The sequence below is a fragment of the Phyllostomus discolor genome, chromosome 3 (genome assembly GCF_004126475.2).
Source record: "Phyllostomus discolor isolate MPI-MPIP mPhyDis1 chromosome 3, mPhyDis1.pri.v3, whole genome shotgun sequence".
Taxonomy (NCBI): Eukaryota; Metazoa; Chordata; class Mammalia; order Chiroptera; family Phyllostomidae; genus Phyllostomus; species Phyllostomus discolor.
In genome coordinates this window covers 118,701,818-118,723,065 of record NC_040905.2, presented here as the reverse complement: position 1 = coordinate 118,723,065, position 21,248 = coordinate 118,701,818, and the positions used below count along the sequence as shown (strand labels likewise).

Here is a 21,248-nt window from a genome sequence, read left to right as displayed (position 1 = left end):
ATGTGCCCCAAGCATGGGGACAGATAGTGGTGCAGATATTGGGACAGCAAAGGAGCTACATCTGGGGGTGGAAGGGAACAGCTTGGACACTGGGGCCAGTTCTGAGTTAAAGGCTTATACAATTCATTTTCTGTATGATCTTTGGCAAGTCACCTAACCTCTGAACTTCATCTGTAAAAGTAGAGGTAATAACCACACACCTACTTTCCAGTGTTGTTACAAGGGTTAAACAAGATAATGTCTAGGTATAAAGTGACAGGTAACATATGCATCTGATCTGTGAAATGGGGATGATAGCCCCTTGTCAGATAACCCTGAAGGGAATCCGGGGTGATAAGGATGGTGGGAAGGCTCCTGGACCAGAAAGTATCAATTCCTAGAGACTAGAAATGGTGATAATGATAAAGAGTCTCGGCTCTGGAGCCTGCATTCAAACCCTAGCTATACTTGCTCCCTACTAGCTGTGTGACCCTGCTTAACCTTGCTGTGCTTCAGTTTCCTCATCAATACAATGGGAAAACAGTGCTCTCCACTCTGTGGGGTTTTGTAAAGGAAACATGAGTTTTACAAAAACAGCTTAGAACAATGCCAGGCCTCTAGTATGCACTCAAGAAATGTCATCAAGTGCAGAAATGCACTCAAGTGATGCCGGTTCCAGCCTCTTGAGAGTTTTGATGAGACATGAAGCTGCTTACCCACAATTTCTTGAGCTCACACATGAAAGGAGTGGGACTCCATGGATTCCCCCTTGAGCCTGCAGGCCTCTGAGGTCTGCATCATGCTCGTGGAGTTCAAACCTGACTTCCTGGCACCTACGTACCCAAGGTGGAGTGGGCAGTGCTTCAGGAGGTGGCCAATACCTTGCATCTGGGCGGGGTTCCCACAGAGCAGATTCAGGGATGTGAGCAAGACGAGACATTTCTGAGGAAGATGCACCACATACAGCTGGAGGTGGAGGTGATGGAGGGCACGCTGCAGTGCCCAGAGTATGGACGACTGTTCCACATCACCTGTGGGGTCCCAAACATGCTGCTGAGTGATGAGGAAACTGAGACTTAATCGTGCCAGGTATCAGTTTTTCATACTGTGACCATGTATATCTTTGTTTATGTATATTCCTGTTTGTTAATTTTGTAAAGTGTATCCCCAATTTTGACCCAGTGACATGCCACACTGTTCTTGAGCTCGATATATATTTTTTTCATTAAAGGTTCAACGCAAACAAACAAAAAAGAAGTGTTAGTGACAATGACAATGAGGAAGGCTGTGTGCTCCCAGAGGGCAGGAGCCCTTCCACACCCCAGCCTCTGGAACAGTGCTGTGAAGGCTCATGGACTAGATGAATGCAGCAGACTGTGCTCCTCATCCTGAAGATCCCTGCCCTGGGCACCTCTTCTGTGTACTCATGCTGTGCCTTCAGCTTGCCACCCCATCAAGAAGAGGCAGTAACAAGACGTGCATCTGAGATCAGGAACTAGTTTTCAGCAGAACAGACTCCTGGACTTGGCTTTGCACAGCCCCCATGCTCCTGCTTTCCTTCCTTCATCCAACACTCACTGAAGTGTCTCCTTTGTGCATGGTCTGGCACTAGGGATGTGAAGGTGACAAGGCTCTGCCTCTTGTCACGAGCAGGAGAGAGAGACTGGGAGACTGAGAATCACAGTGTGAGGTGACCAGTAAATGGACAGGGGGAACGGGGATGCTGAGGGAGCCCGGAGGGGGCAGAGGAGGAAGGGAAAACTTCCCAGAGGAGGTAAAACCTGAGTTGAAGTTTAAAACGTGAGAAGGGTTGTGTCAGGTGAGGGAGAAGCAGGAGAGGTTTCTACGCAGGAAGAATTCCATGAGAAAGGCCTGGTGTTGAGCAGGCAGGCATTATAAGCAGGTTATGCAGCTGAGGCAGAAAGTGGGGAAAAGCAAGGGACTCAGGGGTTGAGACCTCAAAGGCCAGGCTACAGAGTGAGAGCTTTCTCCTGAGGGCGCTGGGGAGTAAGGAAAGGTATGGAGGTGGTGGAGAGGGCAAGGCCACAGTTGCTCTTCCCTATCGTGTCATATCTCACCAAGCATCAGTCTCTGCTCTCGGTGTTCTGAAAACTGCTGAGCATGCTCCCACCTCAGAGCATTTGCATGTGCTGTTCTCTGCCTGGAAAAGGAGGGTGAAGATTTATAGTTAGGGATGGAAGGAGAGCTGAACTTAATGTTGAGGCCTGGGCCTCACTCTGTGACTTGCCAGGTGGCATTGGGTCATGCTTGAGTGTCCTGGGAGATGTGTGACTGATGTGGACTGAGCTTCAAGTGTGGCATCGTAAGACATTGAGAAAGCATTATGTACCATTGGGGAAACACTTCAGGGGCCCAAGAGGGGCCTCGTAGCAGGAGTCAAGGCACTTGGAGGGTGGAGTCAGTGAAAGCCTGGGAGGTGGGTATTATCCCAGTTTCCAGATGATGAAACAAACTTAGGTTCGTAGAGGGTTAAGTAACTTGCCAAAACTAGTGATGAACAAAGGCAGGATTTGAATCCAAGTCTGTTGACTCATAAGTTGCTAGGATTCTTCAGACATCAGTTTTTGGTGAGACCAAAAGAGAGATGGAGAGAGGTGGGCTATGAGGTGGGGCTGGACAGGGTGGCAGAGCCAATAACCTCTGCCAAGACAGACATCTTGGATGAATAGAGCTGGGCCTGGAATGGGGTCCTATCCCTCCAGCTGTGAAGGTGCACTTAGGGGTCCAGAGAGGGAGAAAGTGAAGGCCTTGAGAGAAGCAGAAGGGGGTGTGGTTGGGTGAGGGTGAGTCTGCCCTTTTGGATGAGGCCCAGCCCCATGTACACCATCCACCTGTGAATAGCACCAGATCAAGTATCTGCCTCCCTCTTCCCCTCCTCCCCTCCTGCCCGCCTTCTCCACCTCCACTATCTGGCCTGGCCTATGCCTCAGTGCACCCTGTCAATGGGCCGCGTCTAATCCCCTGACATTACCGCCTGACCAGTTTGGAGACTCAATTTAGAATCCCTCACCTCAGAACCCTTCTTTTTCTCAACCTCTTTTCTCCTTCAGCTCACAGTTCAGGCCAGGGACACCCCAGATCCAGTCCTGTGCTAGGGACAGGAGTGTAGGATCTGTCCTGGACTTGCTATGTGAGTCCATATAAGTAGCCATCCCTCTCTGGGCCTTAGTCTCCTTATCTAAGTCTCCTTGACCCCAAGCTAATCACATCCGCCTATATTGGCATCTTCTGAGCATTGTTGCTTTAGGAATTTTTTCAATCAGTTCATATGTTTATTGTTTGCCTAAACCACTGGACTGGGTGCCCAGAAGGGGCCTGGCCTGCCTGACTGTTCCCCTCCAGTGCCAGCACACAGCAGGGCCTCCATCAAAATCTGCTGATGGCATGTATACATGGGTGGATGAGTGAACATACGTATCTCCTGCCTAAGCAGAAAGGGTATGGGCTTTCTCCTTCCACACCAGCCCCAAAGAATGAGGGAAGGTAGAGTAATATTTCAGTCACCCACAAGATGGAAGCAGGGTGGGGTTCTGACTGACACTCTCTGACTCAGCAGGTAGGCAGGGGCTGAGAATTGAACAGTGATCCCTTATGAAGAGATTGGAAAGCTCTGGAGAGGGACCAGATCTAACACCTGTCTCTCTACCCACCCCTCTGCCGTAAGGCCCAGAAAAGGGAGGGCTTTAGATACATGTCTGTGTGTCGGTGTGTGCTGTGCCTGGACGGACAACAACCATTGGCCCAAGATCTGCCAGGACAGCAAAGACTAAGATGTGTTTAGATTTCAGGACTCCTGCCCCCCAGCTGCAGATGTATCTGTGTGCACACACTTGGCCATGGTGTGTATACACCCATGTATGTATATGTTTGCTGTGTGAATGCACCTCTGGCAGGGCCTCCTGTTGTGGCTATGCACTCACACATCTGCACCTTTGTGTGGACACCTGTGTACTCCTCTGTACACAGGCTCTCCCTGTGCAATGTGTGCAGGTCTGGCGGGGTGTACGTGTGACAACATGTGTGTAGGTATGGAGTGTCAGTGCCACGAGGGCAAGGACTTTTGTCTGACTTGTTCTCTGCTCTATTCCAGCACTTCAAACAGGGGCCAGCACCCAGTGGTTGTCAATAAATACTTGAATGAATGAATGAATGAATGCATGAAAGTGTGTGTGTGCACATGCCTGGTGTGTGCCCATGTACCAACATATGTGTAGATGTGAGCACATCTAAGAGTGCACCTGGGTGCAGGTGGTATTGCTTACAGGACATCCATCCTGTCCTTTTTCCAAACTCCTCTGAAGCCAGGGCCCAATGCCTGGGTCCCTGTGGGGCGGAGCAGGCAGCCTTCTCCTCATGGGAAACTGGATCCTGGGACGTGCAGAGCTGCAGGGAGCAGGGCGTCCCCTTTGTCCCCCATAATCCCTCCCTGCCCATATCCCCGCCCTCCCAGCATCCAGGGTTTAAAGTTGAGTTTGGGGCTGTAGGGTACTAGTGTGTCACCTCAGTGTCCCTTTCCCTGCCTCTGGAGCTTCTGCATCTCCTCTTCTCCACCATGTGACTCCTTCCCTCCCCCTCGGGCAGCTCCAGGGCTCATCACAGGTATAAAGCCATCTGAGGGACAGGACAGGTGCCCAGAATGACCCAGAGACTGCAGAGAGGAAGGAGCCAAGGAGAGAGCATGATCTGTTTGCTGGGTGAGTGAGGGGGATGGGGCACCAGGACCCCAAAGACCAGGAGGTCTCAAAGGGGGCAATGCCTGGGCCTTCTGGCCCAACTGTGCCTGGCTATTTTTGCATCTGCTGGGAAACACCAAATTCTTACACACAGAAGGCTTCATTCATCATTAATTAATTAATCCATCCATTCATTCAAGAAGTAGTTTTTGAGTGCTTATTTTGTACTGGGTAATAACCTAAGAATTTGGTCCTGTCTGGTGTGGCTCAGTGGATTGAGTGCCGACCTGTGAACCCAAGGGTTGCCCTTTTGATTCCCAGTCAGGGCACATGCCTGGGTTGCAGGTCAGGTCCCCAGTAGGGGGTGCACGAGAGGCAACCAGACATTGTTGTATCTCTCTCTTTCTCCTTCCTTTCTCCTCTCTCAATAAATAAATAAATAAATAAATAAAATCTAAAAAAAATAATCTAAGCATTTGGTGATAGAGCACTGAACAAACAGACAAAAATCTATGGTCTCATGGAGAGTTTATTCTGCACACAGACAGTAGTCGTGCATGTAATAAATAAGTAAATTAGAATGCCATGATAGAAGGTAAGTACAACGATCCAGTTTTGTTGAATGGATTCATAAACGAATGAGCCTTCACTTTCAGCCTTCCCTTAAGTTCTGAACTTCTGGGAACCCAGGAATCTAGAAAGGAGAATAGAGGAGGCCATCCTGGTTTGCCTTTCATCTCCATTGCTTTCTTCTGGCAACCTTAATAACTCCCCTGCCTCTGAGTAAGGTGTGCCTCCTTACACCGTTGGTGGGAACATAAACTGGGTTTGACCTTTGAGAGGACAATTCGGCAGCATTTACTGAAATCGAAAACGAGCATACCCTCCAGTCCAGATATTTCCACTTTTAAAAGTGCCCACAGAGGCTGGGAGAAGGATGTTCATGGTAGCCCTTCATTCATTGGACAAATACTAAGCCCTGTGCTAGGCACTGGGAAACCAGGTGTGGTTGCCTCTTTCCTGGAGCCAACATTCTAGGGGCAGAGACAGCAACAAGCATGTAGACAAACAAATAAATGAGGTAGCTGCACATAGCACGAGTCTGTGAAGACAAAATCTGGGAGAGGTTGAGGCTTTTGATATATGAGTTGCAGCCTGAAGTACAAGAATGAGTCAGCCTTGGGAAGGTTTGGGGGTGGTCCCAGCAGGCTAAGGAGAATGCTGCAGAACAGAACAGAGGCCAGTGAAGAGGGGCCAGGCCTTCTGGGCCACACTGAGGACTTTGGCTTTCACTCTGTGTGAGGTGGGAGCCACGGGAGGGTTCAGGCAGGGGAGTGATCTAAGGGGTTGGACTTGAGGGGTTACAGCAAGGAGGGCAGAGGCAAGGGTGGAAGCAGAGACCAGTGGGGAGGCCACTGTAAATGGTCAGGTGAGAGGTGCTGGCAGCTGGGATTCAGGGAGTAGCCAGCTACCTTTTAAGGACAGAGCCAACAGGGTTTACTGTGGGGCTGAATGTGGAGAGGAAGGCCTCAAAGAGGACCCCATGGCTTTGACCTGAGCAACTGGAAGAATGGAAGTGTTCTTTCCAGAGATGGGAGAAGAGATGAGTAGTGGATAGTTTGAGTTTGAGATGCTTATTAATATCTAAGGGATAATGTCAAGAAGGAAGTTGAATACATGGGTCTGGAGTTGAAGGGAATCTTCTGGACTGGAAATCTACTTTCAGGGTGATTCTGCCCTGACTTGGATGTACAGGGTTGTTGTAGGCCACAAGGGCTGTACCCATTTGAGCTGTTATGAGAAATAAATGAATCAGTAGACAGGGTCAGGGGCACGGGTCTGACCTCTGATTTCTTCTGCCAGCCCTTCTCTGCCTGTTGACCCTGCTGCTGCCACCCCTCAGTTTGGGGGCCCCCACTTCCCCAGCTGAGCCCATCAGTCAAGCCTATAGCCTGGCCCTCTACATGCAGAAGAACACATCAATGCTGCTGCAGACTTATGTGAGTGATACTGGGCACGAGAGGGGACGAGGGGAGAGGAACACTGCCTTCCCTGTCCAGCCCTGGACAGGGGAAACAGAGCAAGGCTAGGAGGAGTTTCCTCCATGGGTCCGAGGGTACAGGGGATCTGTCAACTAGAGACTCACCCACATGAACACTGTCACTGATGGCTGGTGATCCTGGGTAAGTCATTCTTTCTCAGTGTCAGCTTCCTCATCTGCAGAATGGGATGGTGATCCCCCCCTTTGCTGACCTGTCAGGACTGTTAGGAGATTCAAAGGAAGCATGCAGAGGGAAGGGCTTTACCGGGTCACAATTATTTCCACAAGCATTTGATCCTTCTGCCATGCTGAGCACTCTCTCTCATTATCCTACTGACTCCCCAGCAAGTTCTGAGACATAGTGTTATAATCCACTTTACAGATAAGAAAACTGAGTCTGAGAGAGCGTGAATAGTTTGCCGGAGGTCATACGGCTAATAACTGACAGTGCCAGGATCTTAAACCAGGTCTGTGACATTCGATGCCAATTCCTGCCAATTCTCCCCAAGTCCCCCAACTGTCTAGAAGTTCAGACTGGCAGCCTATTGGCTGGGTCTGACCAACAGATGTTTTCTGTTTGAGCCACGCAGTGCTTGTTCAATTTGGAATATGAATGCCTGTCTGAAGCAGACACAGGGATCTCATTGATCAAAGCCCCTGCGCCCCCACCCCCGTCCATCTTAGTCTTCCTTTCTTCCCTGAGTTACACCATCTGCCTGGCCCCTGGACCTCTAGAGTTTGTGACTCTCCCCCTGTCCTATATTCCAGGCCCATGTGGAGTCACTAAATCTAGTTTCTAGTCCCATACCTGCTACCATTCCATGGATAGTTTGGGGTACCCTAAGCCTGCTTCTCCACCTGTACAATGGGGATGTGCAACTAGGTGATCTATCTGTGAGGGAATTTATCAGTGTGCAGTAAGATTCTGTGGGTCTAGGTTTGTGGAGGTAAGGACTTTAATGAGAAAGGCACTCAACTAAATTTTATAATCTTAATAATTATTTCTCAATGATTATAGTAAAATCAACCAACATAAATAACTAAATGCTATAAATAAAAAAGAAATATACATGGTTATAACTATATTGTCAATAATACATTCAGATCGAAAATATTATAATATAGTAAATAATTACTATAATCTGTGCTCATGATATTAATATTATCCATTAATGGTGCCGTACTAAGAGCTTTATATATATTACTTCTTATCATCTCACAATAATACTGCCACATAGGGATTATTGAAGCTGTGATTCAAAGTTGTACAACTTGTACATGGAGGAAATTAAGTAGGAACCCAATAGAGCCCAGGCTCTGTGCTAGGACATCTCACCAACTCTCTGAAGGGTAGAGGATAGCAACTCCCCCTGGGAAGATGCTGGTCTTGTAAAAGGCAAATGTGAAATCACAGGGAGTCTCAGCGTACCCCTTTGGTCCCCTCACTCCTATCTCTGTCCCTCATGCAGCTCCAGTACCAGGGCAGCCCTTTTAGTGACCCTGGCTTCTCAGCCCCTGAGCTCCAGCTGAGCAGCCTGCCACCTGCCATCGTCTCCTTCAAGACCTGGCATGCCTTGGATGATGGGGAGCGGCTGGGCCGTGCCCAGGGGGCCTTCCTGGCTTTGACCCAGCACCTCCAGCTCGTGGGGGATGACCAAAGCAGCTTGAACCCTGGCAGTCCTATCCTGCTGGCTCAGCTCAGGGCTGCGAGACTCAGGGCCCAAGGCCTGTTGGGCAACATGGCTGCCATCACGACTGCCCTGGGCCTGCCCATCCCCCCTGAAGAGGACACTCTTGGGCTTGCCTCCTTTGGAGCCTCAGCCTTCGAGAGGAAATGTCAAGGCTATGTAGTGACCCGGGAATATGGCTACTGGACAGACAGAGCTGTGAGAGACTTGGCTCTGCTCAAGGCCAAGTACCCTGGATAGATGAGGTAGGACTTCCTGTCAGAGGCTGCAATATTTCTCCTGTCACAATGGATTCTTTTCTGCCTTGCTTCTTCGCTAGAAAGAAAACACATCTTGTCTAGCAGACGGGGTTTGTGTGCCATGTTTGGGGAACATTTCTTGAGAAACAGGCCTCAATTCCCTATTGCCTCGGCCTTCCTGCCTAGGTCCTAAGGCTTCCCTTCCAGATCTGGGTGGGATTCCATGGATATCATTTCATGAGTTACCAATCCAGTGATGCTAGTTGCCTACTTCCTGGGTGGAGAGAAATGCCTCTTTGAAGAGGCTTCACTTCCACTCTATGGGGAACAAACAGTTGGTCTCCTTCCTGGGCTCTCCTTGAGACCTTCCCCTTCCTGTAATTTTGGGAAGGTCCAAGGGCTACCTTCATGTCTCTGTCTACCTCACTTCCTGTCTAAAGATACAGACTTTGTGGAGCAGGTGGGCCTCTCTTCTTGCTGTAGTTCATTTCCTCCCCTAGTCTCCTTTTCTGACTGTGCCACTGTTACAACTTCCCATCTTAAGGGGCTTTACTTCCTGATCAATGGAAGTTCAATTCTTAAAAAAAACTAAGGATTCATGCCACATCTGTTTCCTGATCAGCACACATTCATTCCTGTTCCGGGCTGACAGATAGCATCCCTTGCCCGGGTCTCTCAGGAATACCCTATTTATACTGTGGCTTTTGGGTATGTCTCAGGGGCCAGGCTATATCCCAAGGATCCTATTCTTCTCAAAGGTGTCTCCCACTTTCAACAAGTATATATACTGGTAACTTTTGCGTTCTTTTTATCTTTTTTAACACTTTATTTACAAAAAAAAAGATTTATTATCAGAAATTAAACTCTTTTAAGGTGTAAAGTGTTTCTCTTCACAGACCTGGCTTGGGGGAAGAGGAGATGCAAGAATAGGGCAGAGGGAAGTGAAGGAGGGGAAGGGCATGAAAGGGAGAGAGGGAAGGGGTGGGATGGGGGAGGAAGAGGGCAGCAGGCGAAATGACTCTGGGGAGAGGGAGAGGGACAGAGGGAAACAGTGACAAGGTGTCCCCTTCTTGAGATGAGGCTGAGCTGTACATGTGCTTATATGGGGCTAAAAGGAGATAAGAGAGGAAAAGGGGGCACAGAGTGCCCCCCAGAAATGGGTAAAGGAGGGACCAAGAGAGACTTAGGCAGACCCAAGTGATGGAGAAAAGAGGGAGAAAGCAAGAATATGATAGACATGGAAAGTCACTATGGAGACAAGAAGGTCCCTAGAGAAAAATGAGATAGAGCACACAACGTAAAGAGAGACAACAGACAGAGACAGAGAGATGGAGACACTGAGAGAGATGGAGAGATGAAGACAGGTGAGGAGAAGGTGTCAGAGAACTGAGGGCCACGCCCGCGCTCAGGAGGGGCCCCGGGGCACCAGCTGGCCCAAGTCGGCTTCGGTGCGGCTCACCCACTCGTGATAGAGGCTGCACACGCGGAGCCCCAGCACCTTGGCGGGAAAGACGCCGGCGGCGGTAGCAGCGGCTGTGGCGGCGGCGGGCTCGGGCCCGGGCCCGCGGGGCTCGGCCCCCAGCGCAGCCAGAACCGCCTCTACCGCGGCGCTCAGGGCCCGGGCCTGGCGCGCCGCGTCCTCCAGGCGCCGCAGCAATCGTGGCGCGCGCGGGTTCAGCTCGGCCTGCAGGCGGCGCACTACGTCGAGCAGCGGTGGCAGCGCGGCCAGTGCCCGGGCGTCCAGCTGCAGCCGCTCGGGCGCCGGCAGGCCCTCGTGGCCCGGTGCCGGAGCGCTCAAGCCCACCACAGGCATCCGCGGAGGAGAGAAGCCCGGAAGCCCGAAGGGGTCTCCCTGGTGTTGCACCTGTGGAAACAGGGCCGTCAGCGGGACTCCCGGAACTCCTCCCGTCTCCTGGGGCCTCAGTATCTCCATCTCGCAAAGGACAAATTCCTAACAGAGCTGCTGTGTTTGAGGTAATACAAAACAACAAAAAAGTGCCTTTGTTTCCTCTTCTCTAAAGTGAAGATAACAACACTATCAACTTCATAACGTAGTTTATGAGCATGTTCAAAAGCTTAAGGCAGGTCCTGGCCCAGAGGAAAGGCATAATAAATGATAGCTCTTTTATTAATGCTATCTTACACACTAGGTTGCAATCCTGTTTCCACTACCTGTTCCGTTTCTTACAAAACCATTTTCCTTCTCTGAGCCTCAGTCTTCTGTAAAATGGGGGCGGGAGGGGGCCCGGGAACAGCTCCCTGTCCTGTCTTCCAACCAGAGATCTCCATAAAATAGTGCATTAACTAGTATGTTTCACTCTCTCCCTTCATCTTTGCTCACCTCTGCATCTGCCTGGCACACAGCAGGGGCTCCATGAATAACTGTCATATGAATAAACAAACAAAAGCTAAAGGTGATTCATAATTTGTAAAACTGCTAGAACAATGCCATTTATTCTTTTCTAACATCTTGCCTCTGGCTCAGGCATTGTGCTTGCTGGTTTATACACACTACACTACTCCTAATCTTTGCAATAATGGGTGTGATGGTAATGATGGTGATTTTGAAAATGAGCACGTTGGAGCTGAAGAAATACAGTAACTTGACTTAGGCTACCCATCTAGGAAGGGACAGAGCTGGAATTTGAACCAAAGTTGGTAGGACTACAAAGCTAGCTCTATTATCCCACTACATGCTGTCATAGTTGTTACATCACTATTTTAATGTTATCACTCCTGCCCAAAGTCACAGCAATGTGTCAGGCCCACTGTCTGCCTGATTTGAAATGTTCATCCACTACACCAGAATAATTTGGGAAAATTCCTTCTTTCCTTGGGCAGGGCCCTCTATCCAACCAAAGATGTTGGTAGATCCCCCTCCTTTGTAAAAGTCCCCTCTTGGGATGGAATTTTTGTCACAGATTGAAAACCTTTCTTAGCCTCTCTGCATAGCACAGGTAGAAGAGTTGCAGCTCATCTTGTACAACTTCCTTGTTTTACAGCTGGGAAGACCACGGCCCATGGAGGTGAGGTGACAAAACCACACAGAGCCTAGAAGCTAGGCTTCTTGTCTCTCAGACCAGAGACCTCTTCATTCTCAGGTTGCCTCTGTCGTAAAGCACCAAGGAGGGAGCCTCCAAGCAGAGGTGGACAGAGGGGCATTTGGGGCATAAAGAAGGTCCTCCTCTAATTTGCTCTGTGGCCAGGGCCAAGTTACTGATTCATCTTGGAGCTCCAATTTCTGCAGCTGAGAAATGGGGTTGAGAAAAACTGGTAGTCAGGAAACCCTGTGATTTGTACTTCCCTGTCCCCCAGGCTTCTGGCACCCCCATATCCATCCACACTCACATATTCCTGGAGCAGTTGCTCAGCATATTTGGTGAGGAGGCGGGCAAGGCTGTGTGTCTGATGGATCTTGGCCTCCAAGAGGGGAAGGGATGAGACTGAAGAGTCAGCCTGGGGGTTTTCTGGTGGGAAAAGGAGGGGAAGAATGAGGGTAACCCAAACCCCTACTCCTGACCACTTTCTTCCTGAACCCAGAAGCTCAGCTTTGAATTCCCCAACTTTTAAGCCAGGCAGACTCTGCCCCATTCCAACTGAGGGAAAATGAGGCACCAGACATTTGCCAAATGGTTGTTCTACCTGAAATATGTTTCCTGTCTTCAATTCACTATTGGAATGTTATTATTAAAGCCAAATTCAAATACTGCCTCCTCAGTGCAGCCTCAGATTCACCCCTCTCTTAAATTAACTTCTTCTTTCTACTTAAGGCCTTTTCTTCATACTTCCAAGGTAGTTATTTTAATGGCTCTTTTATCTGTGTGAATTGGTTTCATCCTGGAAGCCCTTTGATGGTAAGGCGCACATATCTCTGTACCTCTGTGATTGTTGGTGGAATTCAATATCACGAAAGCACAGAACTTCAAATCGGAATGTGCCTTTCAGCTCAGTTTACAGACTGGGAGACTGAAGTACCATTTCCTCTCCGGTAGCTTTTTTGCGCAAGGCCCAGAGCTGGGCACCAGGCAGCATCAACGTATGAGTGATCAGTCTTGCTTAGCACAAGCTGTAGGGTGGTGCCCTAAGAGGACTACATTTCCCGAGACACCCCGCGCACGCGCCCAAGGCATGCTGGGGGATGTAGTCATAGCTCCGCAACTCCCGCTCCGCACCACCTCCACCGGGTTTGAGTTTCCCACCGCCTATTCCCATCCTCATCAGCCTTGACTTTCGTCTCCTGTTGTCATTCACTATCTCCTGTGGCCAAAAGACTTCCTCTCCTAACTCTACCCCTCCCTCTGGCCCCCAGGTCTGATTCTTTCCCAAAACTCAAAAGAGGGTCTAGTCGTACAGCCTCAGCCACGACCCCAGTCCTCCCCCAGGGTGTACTCGAACCCGTGATCTAACCCCAGAGACCATATACCTGAGGCACTGCCCCAGGCCTCTTCTGAACTCTGGCGTTAGCACCTTCCCACAGCTCACCAACAGCTCACCGCTCGTTACCTGACACCCGGGCCCTGCTCTCCCCCCCACCCCCCAGGCCGCTCCCTTCCCGGACCCGGAGGTAACAGGGCCCAGACCCCAGTTTCCAGCCCTTCTGACCACTGCTCCCCTTGGGCACTCGGCATCTGCCCTTCAGTCCCTTACCCAGACTTCCCTCCCTCCGGCTCATGCTGGCCCCAGGCTGATCCCGGTTGCCTCCACGCCCCCCTTCCAAGGAGAGAGAAGGGGGAAAGGGGTAGGGGCGGGCCCGAGCGCAGCCAATCAGGGCTCAAACCCCCGCCAAATTCCCCCGCCCCAGGCAACTTTCCTTGTCCCAGAGCTTAGTTCACTGCCTGCGCTGCCTAGTCGAGAAAGGGGCCTGAGGGGGTCGGCAGGTTGTCGGTATGGTGGACTTGGAACCTCATTGCTGGGGGCGCCTAGGCCTGGGAGGCAGCTCTGCATCACGTCAGAAGTAGGAGGCTCAGGCTCGGATCTGGGGCAAGGCTTGGCTCCTGGGCTGCTTTTCGGAGAAAACTGGGGAGATAGGAGAGGGTGGAGCTGGCAGGACAGGAATGTGCCCGCTCTCTTTCTTGGTTGGGAAGGAGGGGGAGAGGGAGTTCGAGAGAGGCGAGAAAAGGCCCTAAGGCTTGGGCTGCACCTGCCCAGACGTACACCTCCAGGCCTATCTTAGATACTTTTTGCTCTCTGTCTCCTCCCACTTACTGGGAGCAGGACTGTTACACCAGCTCATCTCACTTTACTGCGCTCAGTAAGAGAACCCTTCTGACACCCACTTCTGCTGCATACAGACTAATTCTCACCCAGGATCAAGCTACAGAGACAGGTACAGAGTGGGGTATCTTACTCACGTCACCTCCACTAACCTAGTGCAGACAAATGCCTACTTTGTCCTGGGCTCTGGGACACAGAGGTGATCCATACTTGCTCTCTGATTCCTTGAGGAGCTCACAGTCTGATGGGGGAGACTACAGACAACAGCAGACAATGTGAGAGAAGGGACTGGGAAGGAGGCCTGGGTGTCTGTGAAGGTATTGCCAGAATAAAGGAAGAAAGGGATTGCTGGCAGAGGGCACAGCAGTTAAAATTCATGAAGCCAGATTGTTGGTAGGGGCCACAATCACATACTTATTAACAGCAAATATTTATTGGGTATTTACTATGTGCAAGGCATTGTTCAAAGACCTATATGTTTATTAACTCACTCCCATGTTATAGTTGAGGAATTAGAGACAAGTGACTTATCCAGAGTCACTGGATAAGCAGAGGTGGGATTTTACCCTAGCAGTATGGCTCCAAAAATGCTGTCATAACCATCTTCCTATACCTTAACCTCTGTGGACATAGTCACATCAAAACACACACACACAGCAACACAAGTTAATACATGTCATATCTGCTGGCAAACAGCTTCATATCAACCAAGACATGCTCATTTAAAATAAAGTTTTACTTGAAATATAATATACATAGGGAAAAGTGCAAACATCCATGAATTTTTAAGAGTAAATATGCCCAAGGAACCAGCACCATATTAAGAAACAGAACACAACCAGTTCCCAGAGCCCCCTCTTATCCCCTCGCAGTCCCAGGGTGTCCCTTATCCTGATTTCTCACACCATAAATTAGTTTGTCTGTTTGGAACGTCATGTAAACAGAATCACACAGTGTGTACAGTTGTATCTGACTTCTTTCGTGAGACTTGTTCCCCTTGTTGGATGCAGCGGGACATCATGCTCCTTTCTGTCTCCAAGGTGTGAATAGGCTACAGCTCCTTTTCCACTTTCCTTTGATGGGTTGTTTCCAGTTTGAGGCCGTTATAAATAGTACTATGAGCATCCCAGTACATCTCACTTGGTGCTCATAACTACACTTTTCTGTTGGGTGTTGATGATGTAGGAGTGGAATTGCTGGATCATAATGTTGGGGTGTATTTTGGGCTTCAATCGAAAACTGCGCTTTCCAAGGTGTCTCAGAATTTACACTTCCCAGAAATATGAGAGGTCCATTCGCTCTACTTCTTCGTCTACCCTTGGTGCAGTCTGTCATCCTCAGTTAAGCCGTTCTGGTGGGTAGAGATCCAGTGTCTGGCACGTACTTGGCACGCAGTTAATAGACTGTTAAATGAATGGGTGAAGAAATAGTTGGACAGTGTAGACCTAGACCCTGGTGAGGGTGGACACACACACACACACACACACACACACAGGCGTGCGCGCGTTTCAGGGACGCCCACGCGCAGCGGACGCACACCCGGACACAGTCTCTCTAGCTCTCCCAGCCCACGTGGTCTTGAACGAACCTCTAGCCCTGCCGCGCGCGTCCAGCCGCGGAGCTACCCCCAACCTCCTGTGGGCGGCGGGCAGGGGGCGCTGCGCGTCTGGGCGCCCCGAGGGGGCGGGCCGGGGAGGGGCGGGGCTGGCGGGCTTCCAGGCCTGGTTCTGGCGGTCTGCGTTTTAAGGCAGCTTCGGGGACGGGGCGGGGCGCGGCGGCAGGAAGCGGGGCGGGGACTCGCGGAGGCGCTGGGGAGAGAGGGAGGGCGCGGCCAACTCCCGGAGGGACGTCTGGCTGAGAGAACGGCGACCCGGCCTGGCGCCGAGCCTCAGCCCGCCGGACGGGAGGCGGCCCAGCCGCGGGCTCGGTCTCGGCCCCAGCCCCGCCAGCATGGCCGGCCGGACCGTGCGGGCTGAGACCCGGAGCCGGGCCAAGGATGACATCAAGAAGGTGATGGCGACCATCGAGAAGGTCCGGAGATGGTGAGCTCAGTCCCGGGGCCAGGGACTGGACGTGGCGGGGCCACTCCCCCTCTAAAGGCGTCTATCCTCCTTTCACCAGCTGTGGCCCCAGGTGTTAGGAGTGCCCCCCAGCTGCGCCCTGGCTCTGCAGGACTCTGTCCCTCTTCTCCTGGCTACACCCTGGGGTCTACAAAGCTTGTTCCCCAGCGGTGCCCTCCCAGAGCAGGAGCCCCCCATTTATTCCCTACCTCCTAAAGCTCTGACACTTCTCCAGAAAGTATGTCCGGATTTCAAGCCAGACCCGTAGGCGTGTGCCCCATGTATACCCCAGAGGTTTGTGAGCCGCGGCCCCAAGCCTCTCTCTCACTAGAGACGCCCCCATGTATGCCCTGGGGTCTGCAGAGCTCTCTTTCTCCCTCTAACTATGCCCCATTAGCAAAACTGCCCCTTCCCTATGGACCACCCCCATCTCTGCAGGTATCCCCAGATGTGTCTAGCTGCTGCGGGGGGGGCTCTCAACTCAGGCCTTTCTGACCTAGTCCCCCACTCTCCCACAGGGAGAAGCGCTGGGTGACTGTGGGCGACACTTCCCTTCGTATCTTCAAGTGGGTGCCCGTGGTGGACCCCCAGGAGGAGGTGAGCAAGCACCCCCACACCAGACCCTGCATCTGTGCAACCCCAGGCAAGCCCCTCCCCATCCTGGCCTCCACCTCCAGTCCCCACTCTGAAACCTCAAATACAGCAGCCCAGACACATGTTAACAATTATTGGCAACTCCACCGCTTCTCCTTTTTTCCTCCTCCAGACCCCAGAATTCAAGATCTTATACCGAGTGTGTACCACCTCTATCACCTCATGCAGGGCCTTTTGCTTCTTTGTGCCTCGGTTTACTTATTTGTAGAGTGGGGGTTCTGCAAGCGCAAACTGATCCTTGCCCCTCTTATCCCCAGGAGCGAAGGAGGGCAGGTGGCGGGGCAGAGAGATCCCGAGGCCGGGATCGTCGGGGCAGGGGTGCCAGCCCCCGAGGGGGTGGCCCTCTCATCCTGCTTGATCTCAATGGTATGTAGGGATCCTGGGACTTGGGGTGGGGTGCTATGGGATTGAAGGAGGAGACTGGGGACCTCAGGCCCAACCCTTTCAACTTTTGCTCTCACAGATGAGAATAGTAACCAGAGTTTCCATTCGGAAGGCTCCTTGCAGAAGGGCACTGAGCCCAGCCCTGGTGGTACCCCCCAGCCCAGCCGCCCTGCGTCACCTTCTGGACCACCAGAAGGGGTCCCGGAGGAAGCTCAGCCTCCACGGCTAGGCCAGGAGAGAGGTAGGACCAGGTGCCTCCCAAGAGCCCTCCCCTCTGCGTCTTGTCCTCTCCCAAGCTGAAGCTACCAGCTTATCCCCATACCTGTTCCCCCTCCTGTGTCGTCTCCTCAGGAGGCCTTCAGTGACTCCTGTGGGATGTCACTGCCCTACTTCTAGTGACTGTCTTCTTCCTCTTGACTTCTTCTGGTCTGTTAATAACTTATCACTGCCTGGGATTTTCATGTAAATTTAATTTTTACTACCTGAGTATCTTTTCCCCCTACTCCCACCTCCTGTCAGCTTCCTGAATGTTGGGTCTGTATTGATCTTGTTTGCCATTGTGTTTTCAGAACACCATTTAGCACATAGTAGGTGCTCAGTAAATATTTGCTGAGACATAAATAACAGTGATAATTCTAAGAGTCATTAATAATAAGTTTTAATAACGGCTAATACTTGCTGAGCTTCTACTGTGTGCCTGGCACTCTTCTAAGCATTTTACACGTTTTATTTTATCTCATTTAATCCCTACTACAATCCTGCGAGTGTTGTTATCACTGTTTATAGATGAGAAACTGAAACCCAGAGCAGCTAAGTAAGTTGCCCCAGCTCACACAGCCAGTGAGCCAGCGTGTTGGGCATGAGTCTTCCTTAGCTTCTCTTTCTTCCATAGAGTCAATCCCCTACTTGGTCAGTACTGTCTCCCAACATTGCCCACCTTCCTTCCCCTCCTCAGGCTCTGTCATCTCTCACCTTCACCTCGTTCCAGCCTTCTTGTAGGTCTCCTTCCTCCCAGTCCCCTCCACACAACTGACGGTCATTTTCCTGCTCAAAGCCTGCAGGGGCTCCCCATGGCCCTTATCGCTGCAGCCTGGCACTCTGCGCCCTTTGTGAACTGTCCCCTCCTGACCTCCCTGCTCCCTGCAGGAACACCGTGATTGGGGCCTATGGCTGTGTCTAGATGGTGCCATGTACTTCTGCACCTTAACTGTTGCAGAAACAGTAACTGGCATTCACTGAGTACTTAACTATGTGCCAGACACTGTGCGAAGGGCTTTACCTGTATTATCTCATTTAATTCTCTCAACAGTCTTCTATGGTAATTACTATACTTATCCACATTTTACAGATAGGGAAGCTGAGGCCCAGGAGAATTAAGTCCCTTGCTCAAGTTTAGGATTTGAACCCACAGAGTACCACCCTAGAGTCTGTGTTCCCTAAGAATATTTTCCCCCTTCCTAAAATGTGCTCCACTTCCCAATCCGTCTACCTGATCAAATCCTCCTCATCTGTCAAGATCCCACCTAAATGTCCCTCCCATGTCTTTCCTGGATTGCAGCCAGGTGCTCGTCTCCCTCCTCAGTGCTCCCACAGCCCGGGGGCTCACGTGACCGGTGTGTGTTTCCCCCTGGTCTGTGCTATGGCATGAGGCAGCTGCTCAGGGAATGTCTGTTACCTTGACATTCCAGATCCTGGGGGTATAACAGCAGGCAGCACCGATGAACCCCCAATGCTGACCAAGGAGGAGCCTGTTCCAGAATTGCTGGAGGCTGAGGTGAGAGAGGCCAGAAGGCTGAACTCCTGGGTCTCGGAGGGAAGGGGCTCTGGGGCAGCCAGAGGCTTGGGGGATGCACTCTTGAGGTCCAGGTGGGAAATGCAGACCTCAGATTCAGTGGAAGCGTAGAGCTGGGTTCTCGGGACTAAAAAGGAAAGGGTGTTTCAGAAACAAAGTCCTACAGGCTGGATCAGGGCTGTTTTAAGACCATTAAAAGCCCAAAAGATCATGGTGCTCCTGTAAGTGTTATTTGTTTAAATCCTAAACTATACAATTAGCTTAAGAAAGTCCCCCATAAACTTTTCTGACTTTTCCCACAAGGACTACTTTGATGCATTTCCCAGAAATGTTAAATATCAACTCCTTTCCTCAAAACAGTATTGTTTCTGGTGCCCTACTTAATCTGCATCCCGGGTCCCTGGCTCTAGGCTAGACTCCTGGGTCCGGGAGGGGAGTGGAGTGGAAGCTTTGGAGAAGGCAGAGGCTAGGAGGCTGCCCTCCTGGGTTTGGGTGGAGCTCACGCCTGTCCACCCTTCCTCTCCAGGCCCCCGAAGCTTACCCTGTCTTTGAGCCAGTGCCACCTGTCCCCGAGGCAGCCCAGGGTGACACAGAGGACTTGGAGGGCGCCCCCCCACTCAAGCGCATCTGCCCAAATGCCCCCGACCCCTGAGAAGCCTGTCTGCCTTTCCTGTTGCCCCAGGGGCCCCTTTGACTTTTTTACAAATAAAGACCCTTTTGTAATTTTGTGTCATGTCATTTCCCCGTCAGGGGCTGGGGAGGGTCTTTGGAGACAGTTTTGTCTCAGGCTCCATTTCTCAGATGGTGTCACTGAAGCTCTAAGAGGATCTTCCTATAGTCACACCATGAATCAGATACAGAATGGGGACTTGAGCCAGGACCCCGACTCACCCAAACTCCTTCCACCTTGCCCTGTATCCCTTACCTTTGACCACTCCTGACCTTCAGCCCTCTTCTGGGAATCCAGGGACCTGGGCCCAGCAATTACCAAAGCTCTGGGCAATTCCCACTTGTACACAGGAACATGGAGGCCCTTTGGGGCCTGGGACAACTCAACCCCTTTGCTGCCCTCAGGAAGCTACAATATAGTGCCTCCTTGCCTCTGCTTAGTCATTCTTCCACTGGAACCCCTTCCCACACTTTCAGTTGAGTCTCACTTGTCCCCAGCCTGATCACCACCTCCTCCAAGAAGCCTTCCCTCACCCCAGGCACAGTCAGTTCCCCATCTTTCGGTTTCTCACAACCCTCTGTGCTTCCTTCTCTTAATCTCAGCATTTATCAGGCTGTTTGGGATGGTTGGTTTGTGTGTCTGCCTTGTTCACTATGCTGTGGGCTCCTGAGGCAAGACTTGGTCCCCCATGGTACTTAGGCACTGGGCACAGAGCAGTCATAGCAACTGCTTGGCAAATGAATGAATGAATGGTCTGAGGCTATCCAGGAAGGCTTCTCTGAGGAGGTGGCATGTAAGGTGAGCTCTGAGAGATGAACCTTAGTGTGTTTTTGTTTGTTTGTTTATTAAAGATTTTATTTATTTTTAGAGAGAGGAGAAGGGAGGGAGAAAGAGAGGGAGAGAAACATCGATTGATTGCCTCCTGTATGTGCCCCACAACAAGGACCTGGCCTGCACCCCAGGCACGCACCCTGACTGGCAATCAAACCAGTGACATTTCAGTTTGCAGGCTGGTGCTCAATCCACTGAGCCAGGGCCAGTGTGGTAGATTTGAAGTCAGAATCCTGTTACAAGTCCTGGCTCTGTTACTCACTAACTGTGTGGCTCTGCATGGAACATTTCCCTTCTCTGAGCCGTAGTGTGTCCATCTCAGCAGTGGGGAAAATAACTAGGCCTCATCTGTCCCAGTGTTTATGGGAACCTTCAAATAATATAAAGCACTTTCATTCACTCTGTGCCTGCAAGAGAGTCAGGGTCAGGTGTATTAGCCCTATTTTTATTTTTAATAAAAGAAGAGATTAAGGCTCAGAGAGGACCAAAGTGGAACCTGAAAGAACTATTAGAAAGTGTGAGGGTATTTCCTGACCACAGCTGCCGCAGTAAGTAGCTGAGCCAGGGCTGGCCTGGGGGCCAGGTGTGCAAGGATGTGTATTCATTTTCTGTTGCTGCTGTAACAAATTAGTACAAAGTTAGTGGCTTAAAACAACACAAAATTATTATCTTACTATCCAGAGGTTAGAAGTACAAAATTAAGTCTTAATGGGCTACATGTCAAGGTGTCTGCAGGGCTGGCTTGTAGGGGATAGTCTGTTTCCCTGCCTTTTCCAGTTTCTGCACACCACCTGATTTTTTGCCTTGTGGCCCCTCCCTCCATCTTAGAACCCAACAGTGTAGCATCTCCCAAACTCTCTTGTTCTCTGCTTTGGTCGTCAGGTCTCCTTTTCTGTGTCTCCTGCCTCCCTTTTTTGTGTAAGGACCCTTGTGATTACATTGGGCCCACCTGGATGATCCAGGATCATCTTCCCATCTCAAGGTCCTTAACTTAATCACATC

At 51.0% G+C, this 21,248-nt stretch overlaps 3 protein-coding genes and 1 pseudogene across 4 annotated transcripts; 3 read left to right on the top strand and 1 right to left on the bottom strand.

Annotated features, from left to right (window-relative positions):
- The first annotated feature begins 667 nt into the window (after positions 1-667).
- On the top strand, positions 668-1,165 carry LOC114491324 (annotated as a pseudogene).
- A 184-nt stretch (positions 1,166-1,349) lies between these two features.
- Positions 1,350-13,386, bottom strand: CTF1 (cardiotrophin 1). Of its 2 annotated transcripts, XR_004902121.1 has the most exons (5): positions 13,289-13,386; positions 11,990-12,108; positions 9,540-10,505; positions 9,173-9,179; positions 1,350-1,361 (listed from the first exon to the last, which is right to left on the bottom strand). XR_004902121.1 is itself a non-coding variant. In XM_028526560.2 (3 exons), exons 1-3 carry the CDS (start codon positions 13,311-13,313, stop codon positions 10,047-10,049), a joined length of 603 nt encoding a protein of 200 aa, XP_028382361.1. In that variant the 5' UTR covers positions 13,314-13,386; the 3' UTR covers positions 9,433-10,046. The 2 variants fall into 2 exon arrangements, 1 of the variants encoding a protein (XP_028382361.1); XM_028526560.2 differs by lacking the exons at positions 1,350-1,361; positions 9,173-9,179 and having other exon boundaries at positions 9,433-10,505.
- On the top strand, positions 6,524-9,179 carry LOC114506516 (cardiotrophin-2-like; the record flags this gene model as incomplete). Its single annotated transcript, XM_028524292.2, has 2 exons — positions 6,524-6,673; positions 8,184-9,179. Coding segments are annotated over 2 exons (609 nt in total), but the record flags the coding sequence as incomplete, so codon positions are not given.
- Positions 13,387-15,652: 2,266 nt separating the features above from the next.
- BCL7C (BAF chromatin remodeling complex subunit BCL7C) lies at positions 15,653-19,468 on the top strand. Its single transcript, XM_028530066.2, has 6 exons — positions 15,653-15,897; positions 16,434-16,512; positions 16,827-16,935; positions 17,033-17,194; positions 18,642-18,727; positions 19,272-19,468. Exons 1-6 carry the CDS (start codon positions 15,806-15,808, stop codon positions 19,395-19,397), a joined length of 654 nt encoding a protein of 217 aa, XP_028385867.1. The 5' UTR covers positions 15,653-15,805; the 3' UTR covers positions 19,398-19,468.
- The last annotated feature ends 1,780 nt before the right edge of the window (positions 19,469-21,248 follow it).

Excerpts from the sequence above, each read along its gene's own strand:
- CTF1 (XM_028526560.2), bottom strand. The coding sequence starts at position 13,313 with ATGAGCCGGAGGGAGGGAAGTCTGG. Across the intron at positions 12,109-13,288 it reads CCGGAGGGAGGGAAGTCTGG|AAAACCCCCAGGCTGACTCT; the intron begins GTAAGGGACTGA and ends TTTTCCCACCAG. Across the intron at positions 10,506-11,989 it reads AGCAACTGCTCCAGGAATAT|GTGCAACACCAGGGAGACCC; the intron begins GTGAGTGTGGAT and ends CTGTTTCCACAG.
- BCL7C (XM_028530066.2), top strand. The coding sequence starts at position 15,806 with ATGGCCGGCCGGACCGTGCGGGCTGAGACCCGGAGCCGGGCCAAGGAT. Across the intron at positions 15,898-16,433 it reads ATCGAGAAGGTCCGGAGATG|GGAGAAGCGCTGGGTGACTG; the intron begins GTGAGCTCAGTC and ends ACTCTCCCACAG. Across the intron at positions 16,936-17,032 it reads CATCCTGCTTGATCTCAATG|ATGAGAATAGTAACCAGAGT; the intron begins GTATGTAGGGAT and ends TTGCTCTCACAG.